The 13,903-nt window shown below is 42.7% G+C and overlaps 1 protein-coding gene across 3 annotated transcripts; it reads left to right on the top strand.

Annotated features, from left to right (window-relative positions):
• The first annotated feature begins 1,240 nt into the window (after window positions 1–1,240).
• Window positions 1,241–12,270, top strand: MRPL23 (mitochondrial ribosomal protein L23). 3 transcript variants are annotated; one of them, XM_021526740.2, is made up of 5 exons: window positions 1,241–1,307; window positions 1,440–1,562; window positions 2,181–2,263; window positions 4,096–4,169; window positions 11,923–12,270. In XM_021526740.2, the coding sequence occupies exons 1-5, from the start codon at window positions 1,282–1,284 to the stop codon at window positions 12,085–12,087; spliced, it is 471 nt and encodes a 156-aa protein (XP_021382415.1). In that variant the 5' UTR covers window positions 1,241–1,281; the 3' UTR covers window positions 12,088–12,270. The 3 variants fall into 3 exon arrangements, with proteins under 3 accessions (XP_021382415.1, XP_077640379.1, XP_077640380.1); XM_077784253.1 differs by lacking the exon at window positions 1,440–1,562 and having other exon boundaries at window positions 1,255–1,307; XM_077784254.1 differs by lacking the exons at window positions 1,241–1,307; window positions 1,440–1,562 and adding an exon at window positions 1,735–1,753.
• Window positions 12,271–13,903: the final 1,633 nt, after the last annotated feature.

Consider the following 13,903-nt stretch of genomic DNA (forward strand, 5'->3'; position numbering starts at 1 on the left):
TTACTAAATTTGAGAGGCAAGCTGTTCTGTAGGGCCTCTTGTCTTTGCCAAGCATTGAACTGCCCTGGTGGTGGGAAGCCCATTAGAGCTTCTCCCATGTTTCCAAATTTCTATTTCTGATACCTGTTGGCTCTCTGTTGGCATGTGCTGAAGTGTCATGGACTCATCAGTGGTTTAGGTGTGAAGAGGCCTGAAAGACCATATAGCTCCAACTCCCCTGCCATGGGTAGGAGCACCTCTCATTAGACCAGGCTATTCATAACCCCATCCAACCTGGCCTTGAACAGTACCAGCGATGGGGCATTCACAGCTTCTCTGGACAACCTATGCCAGTGCCTCACCACCCTCCCAGTAAAGAATTTCATCTCAGCATCAAATCTAAACCTTCCCCCTCTGTTTAAAACAGCTGTCCCTTGTCCTGTCATGGGATACCTTGGTAAAAAGTCTCTGTCTTTCTTGTAAGCCCCCTTACGTACTGAAAGGTCACAATCAGGTCTCCATGGAGGCTTGTTTTCCAGGCTGTGCAGCCCCAGCTGTCTGCCTGTCCTCACAAGGGAGGTGTCCCAGCCCTTCCAGCATCCCTGTGGCTTCCTCCGGACCTGATCCAACAGCCCTGTGTGTGTTGTGCTGGGGTCTCACCAGTGTGGAGGGCAGGAGGAGAGTCAGGACAGGACCAAAGGAGACAGTACTGCAGCATCCCACAGAGACTAGATTTTCGTGTAGTCACACGACTGGTAGGGTTGGAAGGGACCTCTGGAGATTGTTCAGTCCAACCCCCCTGCTAAGGTGGTGTCACCCAGAGTAGGTGACACTTGAATGTGTCCAGGTGGGTTTCAGTATCTCCAGGGAGTGAGATTCTACATTCTCCCTTGGCCAGCCAGTGAACTCTCAGTGTGAAGATGTTCTTCCTCGCGTTGAGGCGGAACTTCTGTTCCAGTTTACAGCCATTGCCCCTTGTGTTGGGCAGCGCTGAAGGGTCTGGCACCATCCTCTGGGTACCCGCCTTTGAGATATTTGTACGCGACAAGGAGAGCCCCTCCGAGTCTTCTCTTCTCCAGACTAAGCAGCCCCGGCTCCCGCAGTCTCTCCTGTTAAGAGAGACGCTCCAGGCCCCTCCCCATGTCCCTCTCCGGCTGCTCCTTGTCCTTGTCCCCGTGAGGCGGCCCGGGCCGCGCTCAGCCCCGCGGGCCGGGGCGGGGGCCGCGCCGCGCTCCTCCGCGCCAGCAGGGGGCGCCGCCGCGCCGCCGGAGCCGCTCTGGGCCGGCGCTGCCGCGGGCGGCCATGGCGGCGGGCGGCAGGAGGGCCGTGTGAGCCGGGCGGGCCGGGCCGGGCCGGGAAGGGAAGGGAAGAGAAGGGAAGGGCGGCGGGGACCGCTGGGGCTCAGGCGGGCCGCGGGGTGGGGGGTCGGCCGGTCGGTGAGCGGCGGTGTGTTCCCGCAGGTACCCGCTGTTCCAGAGGGGCGGCCCGCAGCTGCGGATCTTCCGTCCCAACTTCTTCATGCTGGCGGTGCGGCCCGGCGTGCCCCAGCCCGAGGACACCGTGCAGTTCCGCGTCTCCATGGAGTGAGTGCGGGCACGGAGCCGGCCCGCGGGCGCAGGGCCGGCAGGGAAGGGCCCCTCTGCATCGGGCAGACCTGGCGGAGGGCACGGATTTGATGACGAGCTTTGCGTGCCTCCTCTCCCCGAGTGTTGGCGAGGCTCGGCCTTCCCAGGGACGGGCTTGGGAAGAAGAAGGGCTTAGAATTTGATCCAGAGTAAGCAAGGTGGTATCCAGTTATTTGTCAGGACTCTCTCAGCCTGACCAGTTTGCTGGCACACATTAGAACCTATTAGAACCTAGACTGTGGCAGGTTCTGTAAGATCAGCAGCTCCTACTCGGAATAAAGGCGTCTCAGGTTGGGCAGTGAGAAAGCCTGCTGAACACAGAATATACCTGGCATTTTGAATGTTGAGGCTACAGAGGATGAAGTATTTGACAGTTGTTACAGTTTATGGTTCATAAATCGCTGTGGCAGTGTGTGGTCTCGATTGAGTTTACACTTTCATGTTGTAAATCTGTCTTGGTTAAAGCAAGAAGAAGACATATTTATTCCTCAGTATCAATCAGTCTCTAGTTTATTTTGTTTAAATATTTACACTTCTTTTTCTTTCTTTCCCCAAAATGTTTTTTTCATTGCCTAGAATGACAAAACTGGATATCAGGAATTACCTTGAAAGAATATACAATGTGCCTGTAGCTGCTGTGAGAACCAGGATACAGTATGGTAAGTGCAGCTGAGTAACGCAAAGGAATGCATCCATGTGCAGCCAGAGTAGACTTTTACTTTTCAAAAGGTCTGTTAGATTTCAGCAGACTTTGGATGCGGTGGTTCCAGGTGCTTAGCTGTTAGCATAGTTGTTTATTCATCCCCTCAAATGAACATGCACCACTTCATATTTGAATGCTGTGATTAAATGATGATGTAAGTTTCACTCTAAAAAGAAAAATCTGGATTTAAAAAGGATGATCATCCTGACAGTTTTATAGCTTGTGCTTTTGTAGTTGATACTTGAAGACCGGTGGGTGTCTCCCTTCAGAAGGAACTGCTTCATGTGTTTTAGTACAAGTAGTAATTTAATTTAAATTCAGCTGTAGCCTTCATTTAAAAAATGAGCTGAGATTAGTTTGCATGCACACACAGGAGGTGTTACGGTCTAACAAAAGGTAAAGTTTGTAGAGCAAAGAAGAATCCTCTGTTGAACCAGTAGATAATGCCAGAAAAACATATTGACAAACTTTCAGGTTTTTATCATCTGTTGTTACCAGATTTCTGCTACAGACTTGAATGTTTCCACTTGTGGTATTTCTCTCTTGTCCAACCCCTAGAAACAGTAACAAGAACAAAAAAACACCCAAATGTCTACCAAAATCCCAACAAAAAAACAACCCAAGAGAAAAAAAAAACATCCCTAGTTTAACCTATGCTGAATTCTGACTTAGAGGCAGATGAACTCATCTCTAACTGAAATAAGATAAATCTAAATAATATCACCTTTACATAGGGTTGCTTCCTTCCCCAGAGCTTCTCTGATTGCAGTTTGGATGCAGTCAGAAATATTTTTCTTTTTTTTTTTTTCTCATGTTAATTTCCATTTTTTATTACCAGGCAGTGTAATTATTGGATGGAGAGTGACTTCTTGGTTAGGACATCTTTGATGGCTGGGTTTTTGATTTTTCATGTAGTGACTCTATGAAAGGAATTGTCTATTTACAATGGTAAGATAAAGGATGATTGTAAAAGGAATAGGAAAAAAGACCTGTAGTAGTGAAAAATGGATAAAATAAAAAGCTTCAAAATAAGGTTCTAAAACTCTTAACTTACAAAGGAAGGAGAAATCTCTGTAATATGCTTATGTGAAAACAAGAATTAAATTAAGTCATAAATACAAACACATGTAGTTCCAAACAGCACTGAAAAATAGTCATGCTTGTCCTTATTACCATTTTGTCCCCCACTGCTAGTTTTAGGTGATTGTATATAGACAGGGATTAAAGAGGGTTACAACTCCCAATAGTCTGAGAGCTTTAGTATCTGCCTGACACGAAGGGGGAGAATTGTACTCCCCACTTCAGTTGTGACCAGCATGGTTGGAGAAGCTTGAGGTGCTTTAGTTTGTTTGGATGGGAATATAATATCCTGGTGTATAAACAGTGATCCAGCTCGTTGCTGAATAGTAAAAATTGTCAAGTTTAAGGCTACTCAGTGGTAATTTTCCCCTTGTCTTCCTGAAGCTGTGGATGTTGGGAAGGCAGTTTATCACCCCTGGCCCCTACCTGGGGCACTTTTCTCCTTGCTTCTTTGCAGACTTTGTGTGTGAAAGCACAGTGGCAGCAGGCTGGTGATGCCTTCTTTCCCTGCTTGTAAACAAGGAGAGCAGTGTCTACCAGTGTATTAAAATACACTTTAATAATTGTGGTACTGTGCTAGTAGTGAAGAAAGAGTATTCCTCTTAACAATAAATTAGAGATAGCCGAGTCCCTTCTTCAGCTTAGCCTTGCTTTGGAGAACTCAGAAGTCCTGGGAAGTAAAAGGTGTGATTCTTTTCATTCCTGCAGGTGCAAACAACAAGAGGAATCACAGGAATCAGAGAGTGAAGAAGCCAGATTACAAGGTCGCTTATGTACAGCTGGTGAGTTGAGTTAACATGGAAGGCACTGTTAACCAGCCAAGCTGAAAGTAATGCCAGTGAGTTGTGCTGGTTGGCTGAATTATTTCTGCCAATCCTCTAATACCAACAGTTTTTTTAACACATTCCAGAATGTAAAGAGATTTAAATGACTTGCTCTACAGATCAAATTCAAACAAAATAAGTCCCGTGTTGGTTTGAGGTCTGTCTGTAGGTTGTGGGCTGATGTCATAGGGTGCTGTTTTGCCAGAGAGTTTCATGCTGACCCTGTAGTCTGTGTGCTGGAAGGTTCACAACTTATGTGGTTGATTGCTGAAATGTCTAGTAAGTGAAAGAATATATTGTGAGGGTAGGGAACTTCTTATTAAAGGTCTTTGAATTTCAGAGAAGACTAAGGCTTATTCCTTGGGGAGCCTTTAGTCATGTCTAAACAAGTTTGCTTTGTGGCTGGACAGGTCTCTGAAACATATATTGGTTGCCCAGTGGAAAAGGAGCTTAATGTTCATGTAAATTTCTTTCATAACAGCACCAATTTATAGTTTAAACTTCTGTCGGGCTTACCTGTCTTTATGCAAAAAAGAAGTGCAACCAGTGACAGAAAACCCCTTCACATACCGAAATGACATTAAAGGGATGGTATTCATGGTTGTAAAACCAGAAGCTCAAAATTGCAGTGGGCAACACAACGTCACTGTTAACTCTGTCTTGGGACAAGGATTCAGTGTTGGAGGAACACTCTGTGACCCTAAAGACTGGTTAAGATTTCATATGGACTTGGGGTCAAACTCGAGAGGCACAAACAATGGGAAATCTGATTTTTAATATTTCAAAGTTTAAATATACTTAGAAGTTTTTTTCTAAGCCCTTCTGGGAAGGGGAGTAGAAAGGAAAGTGAGGACAGTGTTTTTCTAGACAGCCGTTACCTAATTTAAAAGAACAGTGTAAAGTTCAATGTTACTAAAAAGTAACAGTTATATTTAGATTAGTTAATTTTATTTACTGTGTTGAAGTTAAAGGCAGCCTCATCTCTGTGAGGATTTTACATTACTATGGCTAAAATGCACATTCATTTTTTCAAGGAAGAGTTTGCTTTGGTGAGCAAATTCTCCCTCCTGGATTGTCTGTGTTAGGTTTTTGTTTGCTGGAGAGCAGGACTGTATGATTAGGAAGTGAATGCTTGAATTGATGATCTTGTATCTCACAAGTTGCTTTCTCTGAGTGTTGTTCCCTTTAGTAGGAAGTTGCAGGCACTTTCCATTGCCACAGCCCCTGCTAGTGACTTCCTTGCTTTTAGAAACTTGTTTCCCAAGACAGAAGGAGACATAGGTCTCTAGTGAACTGTAGTCAGTTCTCAAATTTTATTTCACTGTAATGCAGTCTTTTGTCCTATGTCTTCTGAGGTGAGAAGGAGGTAGTCTGCAACCCATAGATACTCAGGGGGAAGGAGTGGGAAGCAGAATGCTGCTGCTCTGTTGGAGCAAGAGGTTTAAGGCAGTATCTTTTTACATATTTCACATTTAGCCTCTCAACCTGGAATAGTTGCCATAACCTTAAGCATTGGTCAGCCCAGGTGTGGAGATTTACCTAAACAAGCTTGGTATTGGAGGCAGGTGCACAGGAGTAGTTTGATTGTTCCTCCAGCCTCCCATTTTGTCTTCTAGGCAATGCACAGGGCACTGTTGCACTGTAGCTGAGGTCTCATAGTACATGGGACAGCAAGAGTCCCTCACTGCCTTACACTGTAGTTACCATAATAAGTTCTTAAGGAATGCCATGTTTTCTATCTCTTCCATGAACAGGGTCAGGGGACCACTTTTTGGTGATGTTTTTCATGTCCAGGGAGGGAATCCTGGCCATTTGTTAAACTCTTGCTAGTGAAGCTTGGTGTCTGTATTTTTTCCTCACCTCATTCCTGGTCTCTTTGGTCTGTTTTTCTCCTATTGTTGTTGTGGTCTGTTAATTACATTAACATTTAGGTTTCTTTATTCTTCCCCCTTTCTCTTTTTACTTTTGTTTCTTGCTTTTCATCACTAGCTCTGATGTCTCAGACAATGAGCTCCCAGCTCTGTGTTCACACCAGCTTGAAACAGTGGGTGAAGCCAGAAACCCAGTGTCATTTCTGAATCTAAAGGGTTCGCCTTCGTTCTCATTCATGGTGTGATCAGGCCATTACAGGCCCCATGCAGTCCATTGTTACTATCTGCCTAATTTAGGAGTCTTTGGTAACGACTGTAAAATCCTTATTTTCATGAGAATTAGTTTGCATCTGCCATGAGTCAGAGTAGCTGGGCTTTCCCACCATTTTTACCAGCTGTGTTTTCTCTCATTAGTCCAGTTTCAAGTTAAAACTGCTTATGACTGGAAAAATATGAATATGTTTTTGTAAGCTTTTGGGTTGATCTTTCGGTTGCCCACTAGGTGGAAGTATTGCTCTTTCCAGTGTGACATTGCAGCTGTGGTGCAGTTTACCTGAATGAAAATTGAGTTTATTCTCATGAGTAGTTATGTTTCCCTGCTTCATAAAGCATCACCTTATGTGTCCCAGTGCAACACACACATCCTTTGACTTACTGCAAGTATCTCAAAGGTGGAAGGTGTATGAAGTCATAGTCAACATGCCCTTAGGTGTCAGACTATGCCCCAGCTGCTCCACATGTAAGCATTGTTGTCCTTTCTTTTCCAAATACTATTTCTTGGATATTCAGAGCTGTTTACTTTATTCTCAGGCGGTAACTGGACAAATACATGATCTGTCCAAGCATAATATTTTCACACTAAAAAAATACCTCGAATCATAGAAGGCTGTGGATCAACAATATCTTGCCATTCCAGAGCCTGCTTGCCTTTTTTCCCCTTTTGGAATGTGGTAAGAAAGGTTTAAGTTAGAGACTTATGGTCCTGTTTATCAAATGCTGCTTTTCTACTGTTCTATTTTTTAAATTAAACCCAAGTTTTGTATCTTTGCAAACTAGATAAAATACATGTAATACAGCAGCCTTTCTCCTCACTTCAATACATCTATAATTGTGATTATGAAAATAATTAAAAAAAAAAAAAAGAAGAAAAGAAAGACAGTGGGAAACTTTGCAGTTGAATTAACATCAGGGAAATGAAAAAAAAACAACATCCCCTCCTTCTCCTCCTTCAGTGTTCTCACTGGTTTAGCTTAGCAGGTGTTAGTACCCATGGGAGCACAACTGTAGACAAGCCTCTGGAATCCAGACCTATTTTTAATTAAACCTGTTTTGAGAAATCTAGTGGAGATGGCTTTAAAAAGGAGTCTGACCTTGTCAGCGTTAGGACTAACACCTATTTAGCTGTTTGAATGATGGCACCGTTGGGAACATTTTTGCAAATGCTTTCTCCTCAACCCCTGTTTAGAGTATCCTGTACATTCACAGTACAGGATAGCCTATTTGCACATCAGATGTGACAGCAGTTTTCTTTTGAATTCAGAGGAAACTTGGGTGATCCATATGCAGTGTTGTTCCTGAGTGGATTTTTGAAGTGGCTTTCTGTGCTATTTTTCTATACGTTTTAGCATCAGATGTTACTACTGCAGTAGTAGGAGAATTGTTCAAATGCACTGGATTATTAAACTTAGCTGCATTTGCTGCTACTGCTGGACTGAATCCCATGCTTTTGGGAGTCCAACATTTTCGTAGTTAATGATACAATAAACATCACTTTTCTGTTAATTCTGAAGGACAGTAGTAAGTGCTTCAATTATCCAAATAACCAGAAGATCTCACAGCTGTTTACATGATTGGTGTTTGCTGCATCATTGCTGCACAGTAATATCTGTGCTGATCTTCCATTTCAGGGGACTCAGAGGTCAGAGACGTATGAGTGAATTTGTGCTGGATAATCCTTCCAGCAGTTTTCTGACGTGAGACTCAGCAGTGAAAGGCCAGCACTTGACTTCATAGGCTTAATTATGGTCACTTAACTTCTCATTAAAATGAATGGAGGCAATTGTGCCACTCCTATGATAACTCCTTAGACTCCAAGAACAAGGTGTGTTTTCAGCCTTTCTTAGGATAAAGGCTTGAAATCTAACGGGGAAAATGCATGTTCGATGCTTAAGTCACTTTTTGTGTGAAGAATGTTACTAGCATTTAACAAATGAATCCTCATAAGGCCTTGTATATAATTCACTTTCATTTTGGGTAATACTGAATTGAGAATTAGAGGAGTAGCAGTTTAAATGGTCCCTTTTCTGTTATCTGAGCACTCTCACTTGTGAAACCACACATCTCACTTGTGCATAACCTTAGAATTTGTAGGAAAAAGGGAGATCACTGGGAAGACCCCAAACTGAGAAGAGCAATGTGCAAAATCATCATGTTGCCTTTACTTTTTTAGGTGTTCAGTGCCACCTCTGCTTTGTTCGGGGCTTTTTGCTCCTTTTTTTAATAGTACTGTAAGGCTTTGCTTGAGAGCAAGGTGAACACATGGTGATAGAGCTTGCCCTGACAAATTCCAGAGTATCAGGGGATCACTTCACATTAGTGAAAAAGAGCTTTTGTTGTCAGTGCACCACCCACTTCCATGACAGACTGAATTATCCTAGCAAAATTACTTTTTTCCAGTGTCTTTTTCACAGGATTTTTTTTTTTTTTTAGCACAGCTGTGTTGAGTAGAAAGGTGGTGTTATCTTCTCCCCTTTTCTTTGTGCTTCTAGCTAAGGTAATTTTGCTGGCAGAAGTTCTAAAGCAGAAGCAAGTTCTAGCCTTTTTAGAGACTACTTCAGCTTATGATAATTTCAGTAATTCAGCAATTAAAGGGATAAATAGCTTGCAAAATGTAAAACTATGGACAAATGCAAGGTTTTCAAGTAGGGCAGAATCTTCTTTTCCGGTTGAATATGCCAGCACTTCATGTTCTAGCAATTTGTAAACCAGATAAACCCTGATGAACTTGGTAAAAATTGCTTGCTTAATTCCAGTGAGGATTTCATTCTAAGAATGCATTTATCATATGGTTGTCAGATGGTTGCTATATAGAAGGAAAAACCTCTGCAAAGAAGAACTTTAATGAAAAGCAGCACTGTGCAAAGGAGTGACAAGCCCTCTGTCCCTTTGGTAGCCTTTTTTTTAAGGAGGTGGCATATGAGCTTGAGCCTCAGTAGCCTCTGGCATTATGTAGAAGATGCATTGAGTGTAAATATGCCTGGACAGACTCACAATCCTTTATGTAAGTCGATGCCTTTTGGTATTTTTGAAATTTTGAAATACCCAAGATACAGGCTTCTTCTGAAAAGCAGCTACTGAGCATGCACAACAGCTATTTTTCAAACAGCTTTCATCACTCCAGACCCTTACAGTGCAGTATTACTGCAGAGTATTGTTACTTAAGATTTATCAACCTTCAGTTCTCAGGGTGTAATGTCTTGGCTGTTTCAAATCATGTTTGGCTGCCAGCCAAAATCAGAATTTCTTCACAAAACAAGAGCTGGAAAGAGCCGACTTGTCTGTGCTGATTTGGATTTATTAAAAGACTCCAGATACAGATTGACATTTTCAGCTCAATATTTGACTTCCACCAGCCTTGAAGGGGGAACTGTGAGCACTTTGATAAACAGCTTAAAGGTTCGTCTGGTTTTGCTACAGCCTCTGTGTGTATCTTTTTTGGTTTTTCACTTTTTTTAAAATAATAACTGTTTTGCAATGCTTGGTGAATTACCGTGGAAGTTGTTAGTATGCTTTAGGGACGGCTTTCCTTCATTCTCCAATAAGGGAAATGCATTGGTCCTGGAAGCATACCAGAAGGCAAGAGCGAGCTGCATAACAAGAACAGTCCCTTACTACACTGTTACCAATATTAATAGTTCTCAGATTTTCAGTGGAGGTCGTGTGCCTACCATGTTAGCCTGAGTTGTTTTCTGACTTATTTAGCTAAAATGGCTTCCTCTCCAGGGCAGACAGGTCTTTAGTGTGGGCCCTGTCTGTTCTGTAGGTCCTGCAGTTAAAACACAGCAATTTTTTGTAATATTAGCAAATTCCTTTCCAAATGCTTCAGTGTGCTAAAATCTTGGGCAGTGCTTGGCCTCAAGGGTGCTTGTTGCTGATCCTAGTACAGGAAGATGTTCAGTAGGCTGCAGCTTTGGGCTTGCTCAAGGACCGTGGTAAGTCCAATTTCTGTGCCATGAAATGGGACTGTGCTTTAGCTGTCAGAGGACAGCTATTATGAGGATACCTGTTGGTAATTTAAAGGTACAAAAGAGCTGAAACCCCAGAGTGTACATCAATGGAAAAGAAAACCTTGATATGTTCCATTTGAGCTTATCCAGGCTAGGCTCAAGGAAAAAGCAATGTACACAGCAGCTCCCTTGTTGTTTTTGTAGTATGGTCAGGCTCTTAGGAAACCCCCAAGAAGTATGCACTACAAAAACAACTGGAGCATTGCTGGGTAGAGTTGGTATTTTGTAGATTCCAGTCTGGATAATCTCATCTGGGATAATACATGCTTTTTTCTCTCCAAAGCATATGAGGTTTAGATTTTTTCACACCTGTTATTCGCCTGGTTGAGTGTATATGATTAAATAAAACATAACAGACATTCAGCTGGGTTACAGACATGGTAATGGTTCTGTTGGATTTATTTATGTCATACTTCTGATCCCAAAATGCAGAGTAGGTATGCTGGGGAAGGCTCCTTTCATGTCCTTTGTGGAACCATGTCATAACTGAGCCTCTTGTTTGGTTGTATTTACTGCATAAATTTAAAGACTGGCTGATCTGAAAAAAAAAGCCAAACCCACCTGTTTTTATCTGAAACAGTTAAATGTTTTTCTTGAGATTTCTGTATGCAGAATGCTGCCAAAGAGTTAATATATGGTAACGTTTATAAGTGTTTTGGAGAATAGTTTTAGGGTTATGGGTGACCAGTTACAAGTTTTATTGTGCAAGGTCCCATACAGCATAGGAGGGCTGATATTGTTGAGTTTAATGAAGTTGTGCTTAGAGCAAACACCACTAAAAATAAGTAGGTAATGTTAATGGGATAGTTCATTTCCACAGAAAAATGGTTTCCTGCTGCTAGATAAAAACCAGAGACCAAGCAATGTTTGTTTTCCAAGTGGGAGACATAGATCTGATGATGGTGTTTCACTAAAATGACTTGTCTGTTAGGCAGAATGACTGATGCAGATGTAATCGCTTTAATCTCATTAGTGATATATTAGACAGATTGTTCCCACTGTAATTGTTTTACACCATAGACTTTATGTCTGTTGATAAGAGACCTCTGATATCTGTTATTCTGTATTCCCACATTACACCCTCTAATAACAGCTGCTAGGACTGCTCTCTCTTATCCTTAGCGGAGATCTAAACAACTACAACCACTACTCATATCCTGAGTGTTAACATAATGAATGCCTGCTCCACTGTGTATTTCCCTGGTGGTGTTACTTTAACAAAATCACTTATTTTGCTCATCTTGCTTTTACTGTATGACTCACACAATATCTCTGAGTTGATTCAAAGTCTTTGAAGAGATGTTCCATTTCCTGATCATTCATCTGTTAAAAAAAAAAAAAAAAAAGTCAGTATCTTAAGTAGCACACAGGAGGAGAGGCTGAAAGTTAGGTTTTGAGGAAAAGGGATGTACATGTATCTTGGGGACATGGGTGGAAAGAGATTTTGGGAGGTCATTCTGCACTAGCTGAAAATTCAGGGTGGTGTTTCACCCTAAGATCATAGCTACTGCAGAAAGGCTGGAATGTCTCTCTGACCATTTGTTTTCTCTTTAGGGTCAAGGACAAACCTTTCAGTTTCCCAACCTATTTCCAGAGAAAGAACAAGACGCAGAAACTCGCTCTTTCGATGACTTCAGGGATAAATATATGGAGAAAGAGAAGCAGAAGCAGGAAGGTGACCCCAGACGAGGTGGAGTCCCTGATTGGTTTGGACTTTGAAGCCAGCTGCCTTCCTTTAGGCCCAGAGGGATTTTGATTAGCACAACTTGCACTCTTCTCTTTTTGTAAAGACCGAATGTTTATTCTTGAGCAGCCCTTGCTAGCATGTCTTTTTTTTCTGGCTGTTTGTACATGACTACAACAAAATGGCCCTGAAGAAATAAAAAGGTAAAATAAATCTGACTGCACCAGGTCTTTTCTGTGAACTTGTGGACTGTTTCTAAAATGTGGAATTCCTTGTAATTTCTGACTATGAGAGTGTCATTGTGCCTACCTTTTTTGTGCTGCTGTGGGTTGTTTTGAGTAGAAATTGGGTATTTAATTTCCTAGGATACGTGCAGTTTGTATTGACTAGAATGTCTAAAAGTCAAGGTACGTTAGCTAGAGGTGGACTTGGAAGTGTAGAAAACTGGACTATAGGCTCAGGATGTGGGGTTCCCCTATTGTCACTTACTATGTCCTACTATCTTATTGCCTTCCTTGCAGTGACCCCTCCTGTCCTGGAGAAACGCACGTGATCTTAATGTGCTCTTATAACAGTTGTGTGGCATTTTGGGGACAGGCTTGATAGGACAGGTTTGTGACTGCACATATATGTGTTTGATCCCCTTAAGCATCAAGAAGCAGCCAGAGGTGGTGCACATCTCTGCTTGCTGTTGTGCTGTGCAGATAGCTGTCCTCTGTGACCAGCCTGCCTTAGGAATGTTTACTGGCATAGTTGTGCTGGTTTTCTTCCCCACTCCACAGCTACCTTGCAGTGCTGGCAAGTGTTCTGTGTAGACACAGTTGTATTGGCATAGAAATGCTTCTGCCAGTGTAGCCTGTGTTGTGCTGAGGACTAATAAAAAGACTCCTTTTACTTCTTCTGATGTAACTGCCTCTACTTCCAAGTTACTGATGCCAGGGTAGTGGTAGAACTTTTCTAGGCCTTCTGGGCTGCCACGTTCAGTGTTTTCATTTCTTGCCTCTGTGGCTGTTTCTCCTTGCTCTGATGAGGATATTTCCTCTTTGTCAATAATGTGGTTTGCTGTTGTGTCAGAAATAGTAGGGGGAAAGGAGGGCTAGGAAGGACTTCACAGATAGAGAAGGGTGTCTCTGCAGGCTGCTGCAACACAGCACATGCAGGGTTAAATGTATAGCTAATGTTTCCCTGGCTTTTGAATTCTTCCACTTGGAGCAATAGGCAGGATGGTGAATGAGTCCATGCCTTCAACCCTTCTACCCGGGTGCTCTCCTTTATTGTTCTGTGTCTGAACTTCTTGTTTGGACAACTAGTGAGATGTTTACAAGGAAACAGCTTTTTTCCAGAGAGTCAATCCAAGTAGGATTTTACGCACCCCCTTCTGTTCATTAGTCACCTCCTTATCCCTGCTACTTTCCTTGTGCATGACAGTCCACCTCCTTCTGTGGTTTGTTGGCTACACCCCTCCGCTTTGTCCACTTTCCAAGGGGGATCGTGCATGATCTAAGTTAGCTGGTACTTAAACAGAGAGATGCTCTTAGAGAGGAGGGAGATAAGGAGGATTTGCTACTCCCAGCCTGCCAGCAGAGTTACAATAGCAGATATGGAAAAATACTGACTTCACTGAAAACAGTTCATGTGCTTGGCATATCTGCAAAGGCAACATTTCCAGAGTTTTGTAGTGACATGTGAAACTCCAGGTTAAATCAGAAGCTGGCCTGCAGATTTAAAGTAGGGTGACTGAATTTGTCTGAGTGCAAGCGTCTCTCTGCTGTACACAGCCTCCTCCTCCCACCTCCTTTGTTTAATACATTTTTTAAAGGAGCTGTTTCTCAAACTCACAGATCAGTATGA

The sequence above is a fragment of the Lonchura striata genome, chromosome 6, assembly GCF_046129695.1.
Source record: "Lonchura striata isolate bLonStr1 chromosome 6, bLonStr1.mat, whole genome shotgun sequence".
NCBI lineage: Eukaryota > Metazoa > Chordata > Aves > Passeriformes > Estrildidae > Lonchura > Lonchura striata.